Source organism: Ambystoma mexicanum, chromosome 5p (assembly GCF_040938575.1).
Source record: "Ambystoma mexicanum isolate Mex_15411 chromosome 5p, UKY_AmexF1_1, whole genome shotgun sequence".
NCBI classification, from domain to species: domain Eukaryota; kingdom Metazoa; phylum Chordata; class Amphibia; order Caudata; family Ambystomatidae; genus Ambystoma; species Ambystoma mexicanum.
In genome coordinates, this window is record NC_090930.1 from 1,030,709,818 (window position 1) to 1,030,732,405 (window position 22,588).

At 45.3% G+C, this 22,588-nt stretch overlaps 1 protein-coding gene across 1 annotated transcript in view; it reads right to left on the reverse strand.

The window, feature by feature from the left end:
- EXOC2 (exocyst complex component 2) overlaps positions 1-22,588 on the reverse strand; it is a 1,591,413-nt gene that overhangs the window by 79,198 nt on the left and 1,489,627 nt on the right. The window contains exon 24 of the mRNA XM_069613520.1: positions 12,727-12,782. Within this exon, the coding sequence (XP_069469621.1) occupies positions 12,727-12,782 (56 nt within the window). The remainder of the gene's footprint in view (positions 1-12,726; positions 12,783-22,588) is intronic.

The window sequence follows — 22,588 nt, forward strand, 5'->3', positions numbered from 1 at the left end:
CCCCGTCGCCGGGGCGTCCTCAAAGGTCTTAGAAGACCGCTCGGCTTTCTTCCTCTTCTTCTCGCCGGACGGGCTCTTCCCTTCCAGCCAGTTGGCGAGACGTTGATGGCGGTCCTTCATGGTCCGCTCCGACATGTTGCCGCAAAACGCACAGTCCTTCTCCACGTGCGTCTTGTCCTCATGTAGGCAGTAAAGACAAAAAGAGTGTTCGTCCTCCTTGAAGACGTTCTGCAGCTGGCATCCAGGGCAGACCCTGAACAGCTTTCCGGGCGTCGAGCTCCCCTTCTCCTGGGCCATGACCGGGCCTGAGAAACTTCTGGAGTCCTCCAAAAGCGTAGCTCGATGAAATCTTCACCCTTGAGGGGCGCAGACGAATCCGACACGGGTCCCCGTTGATCGGATGGAGAATCGGTGGAGCTTGAGGCTCTTTTGACCGAAAAAACAAAGTTTTTGAGAAAAAACGTGAAAAAAATAGCACTAACGCTCGAGAGCAATAGCACGAGGATCCCAACACATGAACGTGCGGTAAAAATCTGAAGATGGCTGCCAGAGGCGGTGCTTAGGTAGAGGGCAGTCATTGGCTGTGGTCAGTATGACGCAGAGACCAGTGATTGGTTATTACTACGAAAGACAGATCAGAAACGAAACTGATACTGGTTTTTTCTTTACCGAGGATTCCCAGCCTGACGACGGGGAATATTTATGAGCATGTGAATCCATGCCAGACCCCATGCTGGAGAGGGGAACTGTTCCGACTTTTATTATGTAATATGATCCCCAAAGAGGAAATTAATGTACAGTCGTCTTCTTAAAAAAATACATGTGAACGATATGATGTATGCAAACAGATATGTTTACACTCTACTGTTTTCTTTACTCCTTTTCTTCCTATTTTGATCATGATATTGTGTCGACTGCTTGTGGCTCAGTTTTGATGCAACTCTCTTTAAAAAAATAAAGGTTTAAAAAGAAAAACAGGTTGTCGTCATCAAAAGGCATGTGCAGGGGTTTAGCCTGAACATCTGGGGTGAACCCCAAGGTCCTCAACACCGTCCTTGTAGCCATGGTCGCACCACAGTCAGCTGTGTCCAGGCCTGACTGTAGAATTTGCCGGGAAGCGTCCCTGCTATCAATGACCAGGGCCTTAAAGCCCTCTCTAATCTCACCAGCTGACAGGTGCTCAGCAGCGATTGAAACTGTGGACCAGAGGCCAAAACAGAATTTTCCCAGGGCACAGGAGGTTTTAATGGCCCCTAGGCCTAGACTTCCTGAACCTCCTTCCCACACGGCATCCAGTCTCTTACTCTGTCAGGAGGCAAGGATAGGATGGAGGATGTCCACAGTCTCACCATGGGAACGTGGACCACAAGGCTTTCAGGGGAGGCGTCCAAGGAAAGAAAAGCCAGGTGAGAAGGTGCTGGTGTATGCTTTTTCACAAAGTCTCAGTCCACTGTCGGGACCGAAGCTGGCTTTGCCCAGAATTCAAAAACCAGGGACTCTACTGCCAGGTTAAATGGCAGTAGGGCATCCCTTTGCAGACATTCATTAAGAATGTCCATTAACTCAGATTGAACTTTGAGCCTGGAAGCGGCCAATAACTCTAAGGTCTCTATCACTTAGCCATCAGACATTGGAATGAAGCCGGAGTTGGTGCGGGAAGCATGTCCAGCTATGGAGACGTGTCTATCCCATATGCATCTTGTAAATCAGTGTCAAGGTACATCAACTCCCTCTCCTCACTATAGAACTTGTCAGATAAACCCCTCGCCTCCCTAGGACTCAAAGGCTCAAGTCCAAAGGGGATAGGACCACATGCCTCATCAAAGATGTCCTCCATCCTTGACATAAAGACATCCCTAGGAAGCAGGGCATACTCATAAAGAGGCAGGCCCAGCGCTGTTAGCGCTGTGCAGAATGGAGCTGGTGTCGGAGGATGGATGTCAAAAGATATATGAGCCATGACTACTAAAGGCATACAGGGCAATGCCTTTCGCAGGATCTCTGCCGGCTCATCCAAGCTTGTTAGTCCCTGAAGGCACCACAGGGCTTTCGGTGCTGGGGCCTTTGCAAAGATGTCTAGCATCTTAAACTGAAAGCTCTCTCATTCCTCTGGCATAGAGGACTGGGTTGGTAAGGTACCTGTGGCGCCTTGTCCTTAGTGGGGTCCCAAGAGCGGCGACTTGTCTTCTTCGAGGAGGAAGGAGAATGATGCCTGGAAGAACGGCTGGATGAGCATGACAGGGGAGCGTTATTTGTTTTTGAGCTCCATGCCCAGTAACCTCAGCTGAGTCAAACATCTTTTTCCTTGTAGAAAAAGGCAAACAGTTTTGCAGCCTGCTCCCAAAGCACCTTAGGGTGCATCAACTGTAACAACACGCAGTCCAGCATGTCACGCCCTTCCACCAAACTGTATAAACAAATCCTGTGGGCTTGGAAATTGACATTTGGCAACCACAGTGGACATAGGGCTTAAACCAGACGGCTTCAATGGATTTGATATGGCACGTAGCGTCAATACTTCTAACAAAGCAGTGTTCCTGAAGCAAGCAGAGTGCGTGAAAAGAAGGAGCTAAGGTCACGGAGCGCGACACCTCCATATATACCGGCCCTACCATCATGTCAGGCACAGGGCACGTAGGGGTGTTGAGCGGAGTGGACGCAGAAGGACAAGCACCCCCTAGTGGTGGAAAAGGTTCCAGAGTGCAGCTGCGCTGGGAGTTAGGTATCATTGATGAGGAATCTGCGGGAGGAAAAAACCCATTAGAAATGGGGTTGCATATAAAACATTTATATATTAAGTAAACAATATTTTTGTATATAGAATACATCAGTTGCATACATTTGTACTTTGATATGCTTAGTCTAGCCCATTGGATTCTGAAGCAAAAACAAAGTAACTACCCTAGCACTGATCTGACTGAGCATGTTGCTTCTCCTCTGTGACAGGGTCAGCATCTTGACCCTATCTGTGGGGACAGGGACTCCTCCTAGCTGTAAGTAAGCGATCTACCATGGTCTATGCCAGAGACCATTGTGCCCCAGTGGCGGGGTGACGAAGTTTGGAGGAACTTAGTCCCTTAACTCCCTTACTATGCCAGGCATACCTCTGATCTTGGTACTACTAAATGCCATGCCTTTCAACCTCATGTCTCGGAGAAGTCCTTCCCTCTCTCTTGCAGGAATACTAGCTCCAGAATGCAGTTCGGAAACACTGACCCCAAACACGACTCTCCATCCCATCGTCGCCTTCAGCATACAGGCAAGAACGCAGAGTCCCTCCGGCAGTAGGACGGAGATGTGACCAGCCCAAAAAAAAGCATGACAACAACCTCACTGCGGGGAAAAGGGACAGGGCTAAACAGGGGTTTTATAGATTGGGGACGCTATGCCCAGCCCCAGAGGAATTAGAAGAACAAGATTTCCCAGAGAAGTCAGGTCTGAGCAGGGACCATTGGGAAGAGGGAGGAAATGGTCAAACAGGAAGGTCTGGATATTATGGACACACACAGCCAGAAAGGGTTGAAGGGTGTTCGGGTGAGCTCAGGAGGAGAGGTAGCAGACCAAGAAACCAGGCGGAGTACCCGACCTGGAGCAGAATGCTGAAGACATGTTGGAGATTGTGGAATAAAGTGAAGGTGAGGCAGATTGTGTACCAAGTGTGAGAGAGTGGAGTAGGTTGTTGTGAGAGTGTGTTAGAATTGGTAATAGAGTGAGGGGAGAATAGGAAAGAGTAAGAGTAGGGCGTGCTTAGAAGGTGAGTCTGGGTAAGCAAGAGAAAATGAATGAAAGAATGGGGAGACTGGTGTAGAGGGCAAAGGTTGGAGAATAGGTGGAAGTAGTAGTGGGAAGTAGAGGGGGGGCAAGGAGGAGAATGAGAAACATTGGAGGATTAGACAGCTAAAATAGATTAGGGAGAAGGTTCAGGAAGGCCGGAGGGAGAGGAAGGTGAGAGACAGAGAAAAGGTAAAGAGAGCGAGTAAAGAGAAAGAGCAGGAAGATGGAGGGAGAAGTGAGACATGGGAAGGAAGTACACAGGGAGAGAATAGGAGGGGGAACCAGAGAGAGGAGAGAATAAGAGGGAACAGGAAAGAGGGACGAATATGAAGCTATAGGGAGAGAACAAATGGGATGACGAGAGAAAGAGTATGAAAGACAGTCCATGGAGGAGAGAGAGTGTGACAAGGCACATCATAACTATCAATTGGAGGACATCTGAGTATGGTGCCCTTAGCAATTCCCAGAATTGTGAGAAATTCGAAGGCTGCAGCCTTTAGGCTCTCACCATTAGTCCAGTCCAACATTAGACAGTAGGGGTTAAATGGCATCAGCAGAGACTCAACATCTGGGAAGTAGGGAAGACTGTGCTAGGATGTACGGAAGCTATGGGAGGTTTGGGACTAGAAGAGGGACTAACTCTGGCCCTCCTGCAGTCCAGGCTGTGATACGAAACAATGCATTTTTCAAAATATCTGAAGAAGTTCTGAAGTTCTTGAGGCCATCTGTGACACCTCCCACGACACCTCCCACAAAAGTGAAAACTATACAAGCCTTTTTCACAATCGCATCAAGCCGTCAAGAGGATTTCTTACACAAACTACTTCAACATAGCTCCCAATCCAACCTCAGAATTATTCAAAACATGCCACCAGTTTAGCAGGAAACACACCACTTGCAATACATTGCCAACCTCAGATAAATTCTGCAAGAACCTTTGGGCTTTTTCTTATATATAATTCAAACCCCATTTCTTAATAACCACTTTCCCTCCCATTCAACCTCTTACAATGACAGCACCTTACATGTCATTTGAATCAATTAACCCTACCAATCACATGAAATAAACTATTGCTAGGAGTAAGGCATTTTGTCCAACAGCTTGATTCAAGGAATTCCTGGATTCATATCTTCTGTTGAAATCCTGAACACAGCCCTGAATACAGCCCTGCACCATGGCCCAGTTACATTGCCCCTGAGACATGCCATGATAACATTCTCCTACCCAAGTAAGGTACTAGGGAGCAACATCACCCAACAAATAGAGGTGTTTGTGAGTTTAGGTGATTGTCAGCATTCGGATGTTCCGCAGGAACTAAATCAGTACTAATGGCATTTTAGAATACCTCATTAATGCTCTGGATGACAACACGCTCTTATTCTCTTGGAGCTATCAGATACATATAACCCAGTGTACGGTCAGATGGTTCCCTTGCGGTCTACACAAATAGATGGGCATAGCAGGTACAGCTCTGCCATGGATCAAAGACTTTCTCATAATTTCTAGCAAAAAAGAATAAGCAGCTCAAGTACCATTGCACTAAGCCATAAACGTTTATCTCAGGAGGCCAGCACAATTCCAGATGTTGCAACATACTGAGACTTTTGCAGTTCAGGAAATCTCACCCCCTCCTTGCACACAAAAATCATGCAGTTAGCCCAAACAGGGTGCTTTGGTAGGATCATAACCAAATGCAGCACCAGTTAAAGTTATTGATGTCCAGAAATTCGACCCCATTAAGGAATGACAAGCATGAAAAATTTGTGACAAAATGAAGAAAACCTCAGCAACCCCCTCCAGTCCATTGAAATTCCAAACACGGTACAGAGAAAATGATCTATGACACCATCAAACACTTCGATACACTAAGACTCACAGCAAATATGCATACTAACTTTCATGGACTACGTGTGGGTGGTGTGGGGTGTTGTCCAAGGAGGAAGGTTATCAATTTTCTCACCTGGTTCTGCAATCAGGACATATCCAAATATATCATAACTGAGAATAGAGAGGTTTGTATCAGACAAGATGCAGGCATTCCTATGGAACCACTGCACCATCCACCTTTCCATGGCCCTCTACCACCCTGCTAGGAATGGCCTTGTCGAATGGATGAATCATTTTGTGAAAGGAAACACCCTGCTTGTCATATCAAGTTCCCTGACATGCAGGGAAGTCCGCAAAGAGGTGCCCGAAGCCTATAGGCTAACTCCCCAGTCAGTCACTTGGGATCTAATTGTTTGTACTCATGAGGGGCAGGAAAGCTTGAAGTCGACTAAACACTCCCGTTGGATGAATAAGGGGGTAAGGCTTTAAAATAAATTGGACATATAATCAGTGCTCGAGATGGTTAGACTTAAACAAAAGCATTACTGACAGGACTGATACCAAGAATGTAGTGCAATCATCACACACAACCACTGGCAACTGGTTAAGGGAGCATCACTTCCTGCAAAAGGGGTTATCCTTATTCCAGCTTCCCCAAAGAGTCGTTGCTACCAGCAAAGGTAGCATGCTCCTGGAAGGTTGTGACAAATGGTTCAGGAATTAGGTCATCAGCATCAGGGTTCTAAGAGAGTATGGCTGCAAGGACTGGATGTTGGGCCGGCAGAGGACGAGGCTGTGCCTGAAAGTGTTCCGGGTCCTTTGCCTGACTGCTCCAACCGACACAATTCTTTGCACAGTGGACAGGTCTACAGATAGCACTAGAGGAAGATCGAACTCGCCCCAGCCGGAGAAGGATGCTTAGCTCCAATCAGAAGGAAGACATTGCTTACTATTGGAACTTTCCCCTGCCCTTACCCCGCTTTCCCTTCGCCCCTTCCAACGTCCATCAGCCCGTCCATTGGTATGGTGGGAGGTGTTATGAACAGAAGGCTGGCTGAAGCATAGAATTCAGTCAGTGTCAGAAAGAATGTTGATTGAAGGATGAAGTGAGTGTCCTGCTGTTCAACAACTGAGCGCCGTGGCTCCTGTGCATTTATCACAATGATCACTTCCTGCATCAAGTCCCTTGGGGTTCACATCGACAAACGTCAAGCCCTTCCTCCCTCCGGACACTTGTAGACCCACCGTTCAAGCACTGATCCTATCCCAACTGGATAATGCCCTCCTCAAAGGCCTCCCGTCGTCCTCTCTTTTCCCCCTGAGAAGTGTCCTATATGCAGCTGCACGCCTCTTCAAGGATCTACGCAGATATGACCACATCAACCCGGCCCTCATCAACCTTCACTGGCTCCAATTGCACGCATGAAATCACCTTCAAGTCTTGCTGCACCATCTATAAGGCAGTCGCCCTCAAGTCACCCAGCTATCTTGCAGAGAAACTCAGCATCTCCGGAGGACAGCGCATCACCAGGAGACAAGACATGCGCAGACATGAAATCTGCCGCAGCAAAGAGGAAAGGACCAGAAAACAAGCCTTCCCTTCCTATGTCTCAAGACTATGCAACCTCCTCCCCCGTCAGCATCAGACTGGCCCCACTCTCCTAAAATTCGGGAAAGAACTCAATACCCACCTCTTCAAGGAGTCTCTCCTCCAAGGCCATCACGTTGCCCCCCAGGACACCTGACTCGCTATCCTCCCGCTAGTCACTGGGAGGATAGCTCAGGGGCAACGTGTTGGCCTTGGGAGCAAGACAACACGGAGCACCACAGGTTCGATCCCCGGGTCCGCGCTTAGAAAGTATTAAGCGCGTTACAAATAACCTATCATCATCATCAATCCGCTCCTCTCCTCCCCGCCACCCTGTCCAACTGTACCCCTCCTCTGTATCCTAGCCCCGCTGCATAACTGTTCTGTTCTTATGTCTGAAAAGCGCTCCGTTATGCATATGTACTGTTGTATACCTCTGTAAAGTTCTCCGTTATGCATCTCGAAGTTAGGTGCGCACTCAATAAATACAATAATAATAATAAAAATGCACATGGTTTAGAGAGACATGCAAGAGCGGCACCATATAAAGAGAATCATTTCTTTTACTATGAAGGAAAAATATTGGACATGTTCATTCACACACCAGTGTGCCGCTAGATCTTCACCTGCAAACCTGCAGAGACAAATAAGCCATGGACACAAAAGTCCTCTAGGGAATGACAATTTTCTGAGTCAGACGCCAGATCCTGAGTTGACATTTACCAGGCAGCACAATGCTTTTTCGAATAGAGAAATACATGGCTCTCACCACTGTGACTGATCAAGGGAATTCGTCCCTTCCCCCCAAGGGGGAGCATTCACCTTTGGGACTAGGGAGGAGAGCCTGCTTTACAAAGCCCTCCCTAGCGGTCTGGGAAGTGGGATCTCACTGTGAGAGACTTCCCCTTAGGGGACAAGGACTGCCGTTCCTGTGTGGAACTGCCAAAGCCATTTCCCATCGTGGCATATATGGGGCTATCAGATATGAAGAGCAATATAGAAGCTAGGGACTGCAGAAGACAAAACTAAAATATACATTTGTGAACATGAAAAGAGGATCTGTTCTCTTTAAGGCTACCTCCAAATGCCTGAGGTGAGTAAACTGCATACGGAACACACACCAAGGACAGGCAAGGTCCAGAGAGCGAAAGGTGTAAGCAGGGGAAGCCCCCTGACGGCGTGACACCTTCGAGAGGTGGAGACGATCAGAGCTTCAAAGCCCATGACATTCAGAAGTGGTCTGAACGTGAGAACAAAACGCTGGGGGCCCAGCGTTTACACACACTGAGAAGCTGAGGAGGCGAGAATCCAAATCCAAGTGGTGGCGTGACTACAACCTTTTTCGTAGCGGTCAGAGCCCGTCTAACGATGCCACAACCACAACACTGAGTAAACAGCGAGACATACACTTACACACAGCCATAACTTGTCCCGGGAAGAGAGAGGACCGAAAGCGGGATGCCGGTAGAGTTGAGAAGACAGAGAAGCAGAGCAAACAAAGAGCCCGAGCCAGTACAGGACCTCAGTAATGTTCACTGGCAGACTCAAAGGTAACGGGGAAAACAGGGTGGCCGTCGGGGAATCGTACTCAGCCCAGTAAAATTGACGAGACATTGAATTTAAAGTTGATACAGTTGAACTGTATTAATGTGTATTAATGTGAGAAAGAGAATCCCAAATAAACCTTATAGAGAGATCTCTACAACCGGGGCACAAATACCCTGGAAATAGGTGCAAGCACCCCATGAATCAAGAGGTAAAGACTGGAGAATATCCGAGAGAGAATTCTATGAATGGGAAGAAAAGCCAAGTGAACCACTTAAGGGAAAATATACTTGGAGTAAACCACTGAGGAGAGGGGGAACCCTAAAACCAAAAAAAGGCCTTTCACAGCTAAGAAGGTATATGTTACCAAACTCAAAAGGGTATAGCAGCCTGAATGAGAGAAGAATATAGAGACCAAAAAAGGGGTATTGGAAAACTAACCCTAAAGAGGAAGGAAGATCCAAAAACATTGTGAAAGAGTGGCAAGAACTGATACAGTAAGTGACAAGAGACTATTTAAGAATAGTGTAAGGGTGCAGAAGGAGGAGACTGACATACAAGTGGCATGGTTGTTGGCATGAATGTTTATTAGTAATGAAAATAAAGAGAAAAACTAACTTTCCCTAACTCTAAGAGGAGTTTCCCTACCTCAACTAAAAGTGCTAATGGATTTGTCAATATATCATTGTAAATAAATAGTCCACCGTCCTGTGTCAAAAACCTACTTCTGTCCCTCACACTTATAACTAAACTAAATAGGTAACAGATCTTCTTGGTCCAGAAGAATGTCTCCCTTCTTCTGGACAGCGAATGCCAGCTCCAGTTGTTAGGTGGGATATTTACCTGAAGGAATGACTACCTTCCCCAGGTTTCAATCCTTTTCCAAGGCACAAAACAAAGTTCCAGGTTGTAATGCCAAAAAGTGGTTAAATTCTCAATTCCAACTCAAAAGCTAAAGTTCCAGTTCAAACATAAACATTACTTATTGCCCATAGCTGCTTCTTCACTATTGCGGTCCTGGAGAATGCTTCCCTTCTCCAGGTGTCGGACTTTCAGTGTTTTTCCTCACACAAAGCCAAGGGGAATTACTCCCTTTCCCTAGATTCTCTCTCGACTCGGTTTTTACAATTTAACAATGCCTGGGGAATGTCTCCCTTCCCATGACCTTTCTCAGGCTTTTTATCACAGTTCACAATGGCAGGGGGAATGTCTCCCTTCCCCTGGCCTTTCTCAGGCTCTTTATTTGTAGTATTATTATTATATTAATTGAGCGTGGTCCTAGCTTCGGGAAGCAACCAAGCACTTTACAAAGCGATACAACAGAGCAGATATACAGCATGGGGGAGGATACAGTGGGGCACACAGGAGGGGTACAGCTGCAATGGGTGGCAGGTAGGAGATGGACGGGTGGCGTCTATCGAGCCAGGTGGCATTAGGAGCGATGTGATGGCCTAGGTGTTGAGGAGGAGAGATTCCTTGAAGAGGTGGGTCTCGAGTTCTTTTCTGAATTGTAGGAGCGTGGGGCCAGACAGATGCTGATGGGGAGAAGGTTCAGTAGTCTTGGGGTGTAGGGACAGAAGGCTTATTTTCTGATCCTTTCCATTTTGCAGCAGCAGATTTCAAGTCTGCACATGTCTTGGCTTCTGGTGGTGCACTGTCTGCTAGAGATGTTGAGTTTCTCCACAAGGTGGCTGTGTGACTTGAGGAATGATAGATGATGCAGCAAGACTTGTAGGCGATTTGTGTGTGCATTGCGTGCCAGTGAAGGTTGATGAGGGCCAGGGTGATGTGGTAGTATCTGCGTCGACCCTTGATTGTAACTTATGACAAGTTACAATGCCAGAGTGAATCTCTCCCTTTCCCTGGCTTTTCTCAGGCTTATCAAGGCAGTTGTTGTCGTTCCCTGAGTTTTTTTAATGGCTCTTTCTGGGCAGACCTGATTCTCTAACCTGCTAGATATTGCCACGAAGAAGATGAGCAATGAGGATTTTCTTCTCAGGTTACAGGTCCCAGACCTGGCTTTCTGCACTGTATCTTGTTCCCTTTTTAACTGGTTCACTATCCTGCCAGGTATTAAAATTATTCCTGGTTCTCTGTGTTATTTCTGGGTCCCAGAACCAGGTTACCGGTTCCCCTCTAAGACCCAGACAGCCCCTGTACCTTCTAGGTTGCTGCCGGATCTTCCCTGCCAATCTCTGACTCTTCAGAGATCTCCAACGGCTTATCTCGTCGTTCTCCTGATTTCACGACTCTCACAGGGGCTACGCAGCATTTCTTCTTGGGCGGGGTGCATGTCTCTCTGCGACCATGTGGTTCGGCAGCTTTTTCCGCCCGGACCCCCGTCCTTCCTACTTTCCGGTCTGCCCATACATGGCATACCAGTTAGGGATGCCTGGATCATGCCTCTCGCGTCCCAGTCAGCATCTTTGGCTCCTTCCCAAGCGGGACGTTGTCCTAGCCTGTGGTACCTCCTACGAGGGTCTGGCTCCCTTGTGAGTCCTCTTTTACTTTTTATCTGTAATGGATGATGGAATCTAGACTGTCTTTCCAATTCCCTGGCGGGCTCGGCATGTCTCGCGCCTCCTTCTCGTCTCAGTGCGCCATTGGTGGTGTTAGTCCAGTCAGCCCTACTCTTCCTCGTTTTAGTGACTGCTGCCTCATCAACCTTGCAGATACATGAGAGTGTAACATGGATTAGTGAGGGAGGTGGGCCTCATGGACTGAGGGGGAGGTCAAGGAAGTGGGTAGAGGGTGAGGGGTATTGTACAGTGTTCTCCCGAGATGTCCTCCCTGATCCCAGAGGGGAAGTCTCTTCCCGTGAGATCCTCCGCTCAGTACAAGCCCCAGGGGAACTAGCGGGTAGCAGCCTCACTTTCCTGGTGCTATGGGAAGGGGCTCCCCCTCGGCGAGAAGTGACAACTTCTCGGGATTCGTCACAATAGCCTACAAAAAAAAGAATTGTGAAGTGAAGAAGAGACATTGCCATATTACAGCCAGGAGAAGGAAAGCATTCTCCTGATCTTATTTTAGTTTGTTAGAATAGTGGCAGGGTCAGTTAGAACTAGTTTTGGACAGCAGACTGTTTCAGAATTTCTGACGACTGACTAGCACCTTACTTAATTACTTAGGCTGGGAACACCCACACAGCAATATTGAAAGATAGGCCTTATACTTACTATTTAATAAATAACCAGTTGAGTTGTCCTCACAGTGTCACCGTCTTTCTCCTGACCCGCCAGACCACACACTGGAGTAAACTCACTGTGTTTTTGACGTTATTTGCTGTATAAAGAACACTTCTTGCCAGGTGACAATGACTATAACTGTCCAATAGACACCTTGGTGCCAATGCAGCACACTATCCACACGGGGAGAGATATGATAGGCCTGTAAGACTCTGGTTGCTGTTGAGAAAGGTACTTTAAACTCCCTTTGGTTGGTGAATATGGTCAGCATCCTGCTGCTGAGTTCAGTGCCTCGCCTGCAAGTCAATCCCTTAGGCAAATCAGACATGGAGCTTGTCTTGATCTTAGGGGTCTGTCCTCATGTTGTGAGGGCTGTTTGGAGTGAGCGCCTATGTTTGTTTTCAGCTGTCAAACAACTGTGATGCCTGTGTTAATACTGTTGTAGCCTGTTCTGGTCAAGGGGGTCTGATCTTTATGTTATGAGGCTTGGCTTGAGTGAGCAATTATGCCGGGATTACTTGCCTGTAATCTTCTTTACTCCGAGCCCTAATCTTCCTGGTCCCAGTACTTACTCTATTAAAGCGCCCCATGTTTCCAATGGTCTTATCCAATAAGGATTACCCAACCCAAAACTCCAGCCCTTCCACCTCCTTGGACGAATAAGGGCAAGAACCATTAGATTTTCACATGTAAAGTTGCACTCAAAAGTAGTATTTCACTATGTAAGCAACAGGAATGGTCATGGAGTTGTGTTTCAGAATTGTTTGAAAGTAATCTAAAAAATGATTCATCTAAAGTGAACTCACCTCTGCATGCACAGCAATGACGTTCACCAGTGCCTCCTTCAGATAGTTTCGTACACCTAATGAAAGAAAAGAAGCAAAACAAGATAAGTGAGCAACCAGGTGGTTTATTAGTGGATGTTAGCATTCATTATACAGTTCTGAATTTGTGTTTTTATCATAGCATTTTTCACCCATTCTACCATGATTTAAGCATGAGGGAAAATCGGATCACCATAAGAATGTTTCCCTTTTCAAAACATAACAATGGTCAAAGTCACATTTCCCTGTTTCAGACTTCTGCTACTTGAAGGTTATGCAACCTTGTTGAATTTGCAGTGGCTTGTCAAGAAATTCAACAAAGCGTAATACTGATTCGTGTAGTTTGGTACTTTTATTAGTTTAGTTGATATGAATGACTTGCATTTCTAAGAACAAATGCACATTCTCAGTCACCAACAGACACACAACAGGCATGCATAATGACCAGAGTTAGGAAACTGCTGTTCTGCACCACCCCCACGGCTCAACTGGCAGGGGAAGACCACAGCAAACCTTGAAATTGTGTGAAAGTCACAGTACAAACATTGCATCCAGTCCTGAGAACCTGAGAGTAGGACTCACAGGACCAGCCTGAGCTAGTCTGAAACCCTTTGCGACAGCAACTGATTAGAAACCACCAGTTTCGGCAGTGTCTTTCATGGATACTGATAAAGATACGCTACAGGGAAACACTATCACACAGAGAGACTCCACAGGTGTGGATCCTTGTAGGGAAGAACATAACTTATAGCACCCACCCAGCGGGTGTAAAGGACAACAGTTTACTCCCTCTCCTGCAGCATTAAAAGGGAGAAATACTTCCTTCCCAAAAGGAAATACTATTTTTGCACAGGTGGGGCTCGTGAATGATGAGGTGTTAACAAATGTGCAGAGAAGCATGCAGAAAAAGGAATTTAGCTCCTGGGGCGCATTGTGAGCTGATCCCAGCATTACGTCTGGCTTCAAAGATGAAGCGTGCCAAGGGACCTCGACGCTTATGCTGCACGTGACCCCCTCCTGTCAAAAAACGTTCAGAGATCTGCTAAAGCAGTAAGAATATTGAAGATGGTGAATTAGAAACTCTGGGTTCATAGCTATGGAATGCTCTCAACCATTCTCCAAGGAATCAACTGAACAACCTCACCTTTAGGATAATTCTAACAGTACTATTCAAGGATGTATTCAACTGAATTACACATGAGATGTGTGGTGAACTAGTTAGTGTAAGCTTTCCCGGACAGACTCAAATCACAGACAATTGTCCTACCCATGCTGTAATTATTGCCCACATATTCTAAGAATGGAGTTTCTTTATATAAGCCTACCAGTCCTAGAATACGTTGAGATGGCTGTTAAGTAAAGGACAAAAAGCCCAGTTGACAAAAACTATACTTATTCCACCAATAGGACAGAGACCCGTTTGCTGCCACGTCTCAGGTCAAACACAGATTCTCACCTTTCAGGCGGCACACAAAATACTTCAAGTAGCAGCCTGAACAAAGTTTATTTTCAGGGGAATGTTGCGAGTGCATCTTTGAACAGCAATGAACACATATTTCGACATATCTAATGGGTACACTAGTAAGGGGAGGAAAAGATATAGTGCACTGGTTCATGGTGCTTAGTTGTCAACTCGGCTGGAAAAATGGAAGTCTCACTGAGACTAGAAAAGTGATACCATCAACAGATGTCAAACAGCTTATCTAGATGGACAACAGAATACAATTCTGACTCACCCGGGAAGAACATTGAGGCTCTGGAGAAGTAAGCTGCAAAATGTGTATGCCAAAAAAGAAATCCATATTCCTCAAGTATGGTAGACACTACATCCGAATATTGAGCAACCCTGGTTTCCGTGTTTCTGGGTGCGACCTATGTAGTATTTATAAAACATGGGTTGCAGGGCCAATGGCCCCCTAAGTTCCTGCTCTACTCCAGACTCATTCTTCCTCCAGGCTCGCTTTGCCTCTTCAGTGGCTTTACGGTTTCTGTCAAATGAAATAGTGCTGCCACCTGTCCAGTTAGGTTGGACAAAGACCCATTGGAAATGAATTAATTTGGGGCTTCAATGAGGATGCACCCGGATTTACATCACCACACATAAAGAACTTACTTGCATCTACACTACAAAAAGGCTTAAATAGGTGTTAGTTGAATGAATTAAATCTATTTTTACAGAGCGCATCCTTCACCTCTGAAGATTAACTTGGTAAAACACACACATAACCAAACAGGAAAAAAGTACAAGAAAAATACATAGCTCGACATGAAGACCAAGACATAAATCCATGGTGATAAAGCAAAACGGTCCACCCTGGTCTGACGGGCATCAGAAACAAAAGTCTGTTTGGGCAACAGAAGCTATCCGGTGGGCCATATGAATGCCCATGATCTGTAGACGGACCCCCTATGGAAAAGGTAGCAGGAGAAAGGAGGGCAAGAAGTCCATGGGGGAGCACACGTCTATGACGTGGCCGTGCAGCAAATGGTGTATAATGGGAGTATCAATTGTGGAGCTCCAATAAAAAGTCGCACTGGCCCAGAACGCCTGCATGGAAGTGTAAAGTAATTAGAACGGCCTCTCGCTAGGCCATAATCTCATTCTAACCTCAAGATACTGCTTGCCTTCGCTTATGCCTCACAATCATTCAAACGTGGATGACAAGTGGCTACTTAAAGCTTCACCCCACCAAGATGGAATTCGTACTGCAGGGCAACCCCTTAAAGCAGGAATTCACTCAAACGTAACTGTACAAAATCAGCTTGGGCAGGTTCACACTCACCTCACCCAGTCAGCAAAATCACTAGCCTTCACTGTGTACAGTAATCTATCCCTGCAGCAACACATTGCAAAAAAGAATCCAAAGGTTTGGTATCGGATCTCTCCATTTGTTATGATCAAGCCTTCCCTCCCACCCCAAGGCTTCTGTATGGTAGTGCAGTCCCCAGTGATCTTGCGTATCACGCCTGGGGTGAGGCCAGCATCGAAAGGCTCCCTGCTGCTTACCTGGCCTCCTCGACATTGTCCGCCATGAAATAGCTCTTCTCCTCACAGGCTCTAGAAAATTGGATTACACTGGCTTCCCATCCAGGGTAGTATCTAGTTTAAGACCATGTGACCACCTGCAAAGCAACCACCATCAGTACACCGGCCAACCTGACAGGCAATCTAAAAACCGTTTGTGATGTCTAGGTCATGAGTCCTAAAGGCCTACGCACAAAAGGTTGCATACATAAGGCTGCCTCCCGTACATAGGTCTGGAGGAAGCATGGCCTAAAAGGAAGCCGGAAGAGTGTGCCGGAGAGCAGCAGTTAAGTGGGTGCGGGGAAGAGTCAGGAGATGGGGCCACAAAGCGAAAGAAGGGTGCACCACGCCCCCCACCCACCTAATGGCACCAGTTGAGGACAGGGAACAAAAGGCTGACCATGTCGATGCAGCCTTCTCGTCCTGGAATCTGCAAGGTTGGTCTTTTGTTTACGGCAATGTTGGTCTTTTGTTACCGGCCTTCAGACCCCGAACAGCACAAACACGGGCACTAGATTGGCTCGCAAGCAGAAAACCAGCAAACAATCCTATTCTTGCTACTCTCTCCTCCATGCCCGTGGCAATCCTGACTGTTGCAAGTCACCTTTAGTTTAGGAAAGAACTAAAGTCCTGGATCTTCCAACAACACCTTGGTGCAACCTAGATTTCGATTATCTTCTGCACATAACCATCAGTATATTGTACTATCATAATAATTATGAATGTTTACTTGATGGCTTGTTAACTTCTTGCTACCAATGTTTTGCTCTATGATCCGTACAATGCCCTTTTTCTACCGACCTAGGATCCTGCTATAAAAATAATAATTCTGACTACAGCACATGGATTGGTACTAATATAAATAGTGATGTAAATCACAGAATAACGAGGGCTATTTTTGGTGGCTAGAGTAGCAAGTTTAATATGGCTTTCCAGATCAGAGGTACCTGATCCGATGCTCATTGCAGATTGCCAGGCTGGCCCAAAACTCCAAGCTGTTTTTCAGCTTCACACCACTACAAAGAAACAGGGAATCATTGTGGTTCTCACAAAATGAGGCCAAATACAGCTGCAGCATGCACTGGGACTGGCGGTGGCAGCACTCCGTCCCTTGCAGTGCTGCAGGTGTCCCAAAAGATCGCCATCACAATGCCCTACTGTTGCATATCTTTAAGCTCCACTACTTGTTCCGTTCTGGCCTGCTTCTGCCATTGCTGTGCCTGGTACATGCTAAAGTGTGCATGCCAGATCACTGCCAGTCCTTCCTTGACTCCTAGTTAATGTAATAAATATTCCATGTACACCGACCACCTTTGCATCATACCTTTCCTTCTTCATTACACCTTTGTATTTGTTTTAGGTCCTAGGGTGCGATCCAAACATTCATGCCATACATACGGGTTACTTGATTCCAGCCTGAAGCACATATATGTAACTTAATAGATACTTTGATTTAGCAAATTTAAGTAAGCCTGCTCCACATCAAGCAGTGGGCATATGCAACACCTGCCAAGATTGCAGGTTCAGACGAAGGTAAAATGGGTTGTCACTGGTTACTGCTGGAGGTAATATTTTTGCAGATGCTTATGTTCCTCATTATGTGATGGGGTGCCTTATACCACACATGCTTACTATTACGGATCATATATGGGGAGATTGCAAAGGAAGTGCCCAAGAGGGAACAACATATGTAAAGCTTGGAGAGAATAGTGTAAGGGCGTCTATGTTCGTCCCGAATTCCCATAAGGAATCATTGTATGCTCCTCCTACTCCAGCAGTTAAACAATGAAAAATACTTTTTAAATTAAATCCACATAAAATAAAAACTATAAATACATTCAGAAAGAAACAATCCCTATTTGTGACACACCAAAACGAAACAAACATGTAAAAATGTTGACACAAACATAGCACAAAATTCATATATATATATATTTGTTTTTTAATCAAAATGCTCTGCCGTTAGGCAACAATTTCCTGCATACAACAGGGTCACAGAGCTAGATTTGATGATACAAACATTCAAAAAGGGGAATTAACTCCTCTGTAATTTTATTCAAGGCGCTGATGTCCTCAAGATCAATCACAGTAGACTTGAGCACTTCAGTTTTGGCTTATTAACCGTAGTTACTAGCAAGCCAAGTCTTCATCAGGACTGTACATCTATAGAGTGATGTTATGGCAAAAAAACTCAGTTTTATTATCTATAGAGGTATGTACACAACTTGATAGTAAGTCAACGTTTCGCTCTCAATTATGAGCCCAGCATTGTTGACAAGAAATTGATCAGTACGAGTGGCCTTCAGATTAAAATGTCAGCTAGCTCTGCAATAGTCACAATTTAGCTGTTCATTATTAATGGCTGTCCTCTGACCCCAAGTTGACGGGGCTTCTGACGTGCATGGTGCAGAATGCCTAGCGGTGTGCCACTTATTAGAAAAATGGTAATGCCAATTTCACACTCAATATTATAAGGCTGCAAAATATTGCTTGCTGTACATTGCACATACTCAAACCTATCCACTTAATCAAAATGTTTTTTAAAGTGGTACATTGTAAACTCACTGGAGGGTAAGCGGTCATCTTTACATTTCTGTGAACTTCTGCAGGTTACAGATGCTTGCTCCCGTCTTTACAGAGAATAAGAGGTTATGATAGAGGGGAGTGGAAGGGAAAGGACGGCATACATTGGATGGGGATAAGTTGCAGCAGTAGTCAACGTGATGGTGAGGTGGGGGGGTGTGACGTAATGAGTGTGAACAGTAGTGCACTGGGAGCAGATTAACAGAGCTCCAGAAGGCAAGAACAGAAGCTGGGGAAGCTGGTTGCTTGGTCTTTTCTTTGCGTGTCTTCTCGGATTCAAGAACCAATGCATTGGAGCTACGGGGTGTGCACGTTTGCCCAGAGAGGTGCAGCATCTTGTGGTTAGGTCTTTCTTTTATTCAGACCTTAAATAAGCTATGTGGAGAGGGTCGAGTTAAAGAAGACAATCAGGTGGCAGTTGCCACCATCAAGTGGGTACCGTAAAAATGCTTGTACGGTGGTGCACAAATTGCTAGGGGAGAGGAACGAGTATGAAGCACAGAAAATCCCCCCCCCCCCTTCTCCACCTCAACTTTACAACCATAAGATACACACTCAAGTCAGGAAGCCACAGTAAGAAAAACCATAATAATTTTGCTCGTTAATGTCTCTTGGGAGGAAGAACACACATCTAGCATGATCTTGAGCTATGCAAAACACACATCTAGCATGATCTTGAGCTATGCAAAACACACATCTAGCATGATCTTGAGCTATGCAAAACACACATCTAGCATGATCTCGAGCTATCCATCTAAAGATCAATCTCCCAGCACCCATTAACATCCCAGCCACTAGGCGGATAACAGCCTTACAAACGGGCAGTTCAGAATTCTGATTAAATAGTGAGATATGATTCATTTGCTAGCACACTGAAGTGCTACCTTACTGCTATGTTGTCTTTATAGTTGAAGAAGGATTGCTGTGCAGCACTTTATGTCACCGTCACCTTGGTTTGGTTCCCATGTAATTATGTTGTCACCTTGTTAAATGCTGGGGAGATATGCAGGACGGTGTACAGAGAAAATGCCAACATGCGTGTGTACTTCGTGTCGGGAGACACAACACGTACATTACAAAAAAGAAAAGAAACCCTTTGCTCCAAAGTTTCCCATTTTTATTGAGGTCCGAAACGCACCCACAGTGTGCAGCTTAGAATGAACAGAGACCGTCACAATGGTCCTCAGTAGCTGAACCCGAGAGCAGCTGAAAAGAAGAAAGCAAAGGACAGACAAAAAACAATCTCTGCCGCCAAGTAAGTCATCTTTTCCATGAGGCACTTCCGGCCATGGCAAAACAATCCTTCTAGAAGCTGAGGTTTTCTACAAGGAACCCACAGTCAAGCTCATTGTGATACCCTTCAAAAGACATCACATGTGGGTAAAACCCTTGCCAACTCGCTGGAGAAACCACCCACTAACCACACTTCATGTTTTTAGCTCCGACTTCCTAGTTCAAACACTAGCCATAATCCACTCCTAAAGATAGATACAAATATATACGAAAATAACTGACCTTACACGCATACGTGAATCGTAATACTGGTTCTTTCAGTTGCTTCACATCTTTTGGCAGAAACAAAACTACTGAATATTTCCAGCAGACATCGAGGATCTTAAAATATCTACTTACCAAGCAGAATGGTCTCAAGAATGTAAAAGAAGGGCCTGAGCACACACCACATTCCAAAAATAAATTTGACGGAACAATACGTCTTCTGAAAAGGAGTACACACCTGCACCTGGTAGCAGTGATTGTTTACATCTGTAGCTGCAGAGAGAAGCTTGGAGGGACAAACAAGATGGCTACGAGCAAACAAATGGGGAAGACAATACTGCCATATCACACTCAGGGACCTTGATACTACCAGAGTCGACACAATTGCCAAGGCAGATCCAGCCATGGTTTAGTCTGCACTAAGAACTACTCATGATATTAACTATTGCTACAGCATAAGTAACTTGTTGGTATCTTCTGCGGATTGCTCACAGATTGCTCAGAAAATAGTAATCAGCGAAGGGACATTAATAAAATAACTTTGTATAGGTGGCCCTGGAAAGTCCCAGGGCAAGCGGAACAGACAGGCCGGGAAGTCCTGTGCCCAAGAACGGAAAAAGTCAAGGTAAATGGCAAAGGCCTGTTTTATTAATAACCGAGATAAAACAAGCACTCAAGTCTCCAATGCTCTGCGCTCTACAATGCAAAGCAGCAGATTATAAGACATAAATATGTCACAACTGACGCTAGTCTGCAATCTTGGTTACAAAAACCTATGGGGTCGGTTGATTGGTTAGGGGAATTGTCTATTTATAGGATACATAGGGATTCATATTTTCATTGGTCAAGATTATCTGATGTCCACACCTTGGATCACCTCTAAAAAAGATACAAATAAGAAAGACATCATCTCAACAACAGGTAATTGGCTAATGTAACCGTTATAAGGTGGCATCCTTTTGAAAGCTGTGATTGGTTGGCTTTGGTCTTACCAGCCTTGGACATTTGGCAGGTCATCAGCACATGAGCAAATATGGTGGTAAGAGAAGTGATATCAAGGAACTGCTTCTTTTACTTGAATAAGACACCATCCTTGATTTCCTAGGCTACGTGCCAGGGTATTTAGCTTTGAACTTGGCCTTGTTCAGAGCCTCTCGTTCTGGGAAACTGTAGGAATCTGTAGGGAGTAATGCAGGAGCCTATCAGTGTCTGGAGTAAATGAATAGAAACTGTTGCTCAATCAAAGGTCCCGTGTGAGGAGACCGCGTTTTGAATTATTCTGCTTTTTATTAGTATTTGGCTTATATTAGTATTTTGGCTAATATTAATACGGGTGTCGCTAGAGATTTAATCAAGCTATTCTTCTTCCAGTATTAAGCAGCTAATTAATGGGCACTTGGCATCGAAAGGCGGTTTATTCTTTCACGTAATATAAGTAGAATCTGCTTGGTGCTTGGAAAATATTATCTTCTGTTCTCTTTGGAGCTATCCAAACCTCCTTTTTTGCAGTAACCTTGAAGTGGACTGTGCAGTTACTGTCTGGCCTGTACAGGTCTGCATTTTAACAAATGGTCTCACTGTCCATTTTCTCCACAATGGCCACTCATTATTGTTGCGTTTCTGCTTTTAGCAAGCTTCATGTGTATTTCTTGTGCGTCTTGCATTTCAGCATATACATTATGTTGTGCTACTAGTGTCTTATGGTGCAGGTAACATTCTTCATGTCTAGCTGCAAGCTTTGACCTAGTGTCTGCGTTTCTTCATGGTGAGTGCATATCTGCTGCATGTCTAGTGCGTCTACGTGTGTCAGTTTAGCAGTGATGTCCCTTGCTCTTGTCATCTTCAGTGACAGGATGGTCATTTCTTCCAGAGTTTGCAGATCCACCTCGTCTTCGATTGTTGCAGGATAAGGCGGATAGGATTGTTTTAGCGAGTAGCGTTTCTCGCACTTGCGGTATAGTGGCAGGGAAGTGGCGGATGACATAAATGACGTACTTCTCTCCTGCCAGATAACGAACGTCAACATGGTAGGGTTTAGAAAATGTCTGATGCCATTTCCCACTTCCGGCTATGAGGAATCACTGCTATAATATGGCCAAAAAGCTTCAGTATTACCACCTAGATAAGGAGCCAAATACTTCAAGAAGAGGTTGAACTAATAATACAAAAAACACAAAACAGAAACAAACTGTTGAAGGCATTAACAGAAGAATTTGAACCAAGGTGGTGTATCCACTGGTGGGAAGCAACCAAAGAGCCTTTTGCAACAGTCATGAATGCCATCATGTGGGTTACTATTCTCATATTGATTCTACCAAATGTTTGCATAGCATGGATACTATGAGAAATTATGAATTTAGGGTACAATTTACGGCATTATATGAACATGTGCCCGTAGTATTATTTCTGATTTGGACTTCCGTTTTCAAGTGCCTAGACAAGTCATTGGAGCCAGGCAGGGTTCATCAAAGAACAGGTCAAGTGCAGCCATACTTCTGAATAACCTAGTGGTCCTTATCTGCAGATAAATTATGTTTAAAAGATGTATAACCAGAGCCAATAATGTATCACAGACGCTTTAATGTTCAAATGTCTTTTTGGACTAAAAATGTATCTTGTCTACCAGTATGATAAAGACTTTCAGGTTATCCCTGATTGACAGCATAAAATAAATTCTTTTAGTTGCACATATTTTATTGTGACTTCTACCGTGCACCGCTGTCATTTTTCATGATCTCC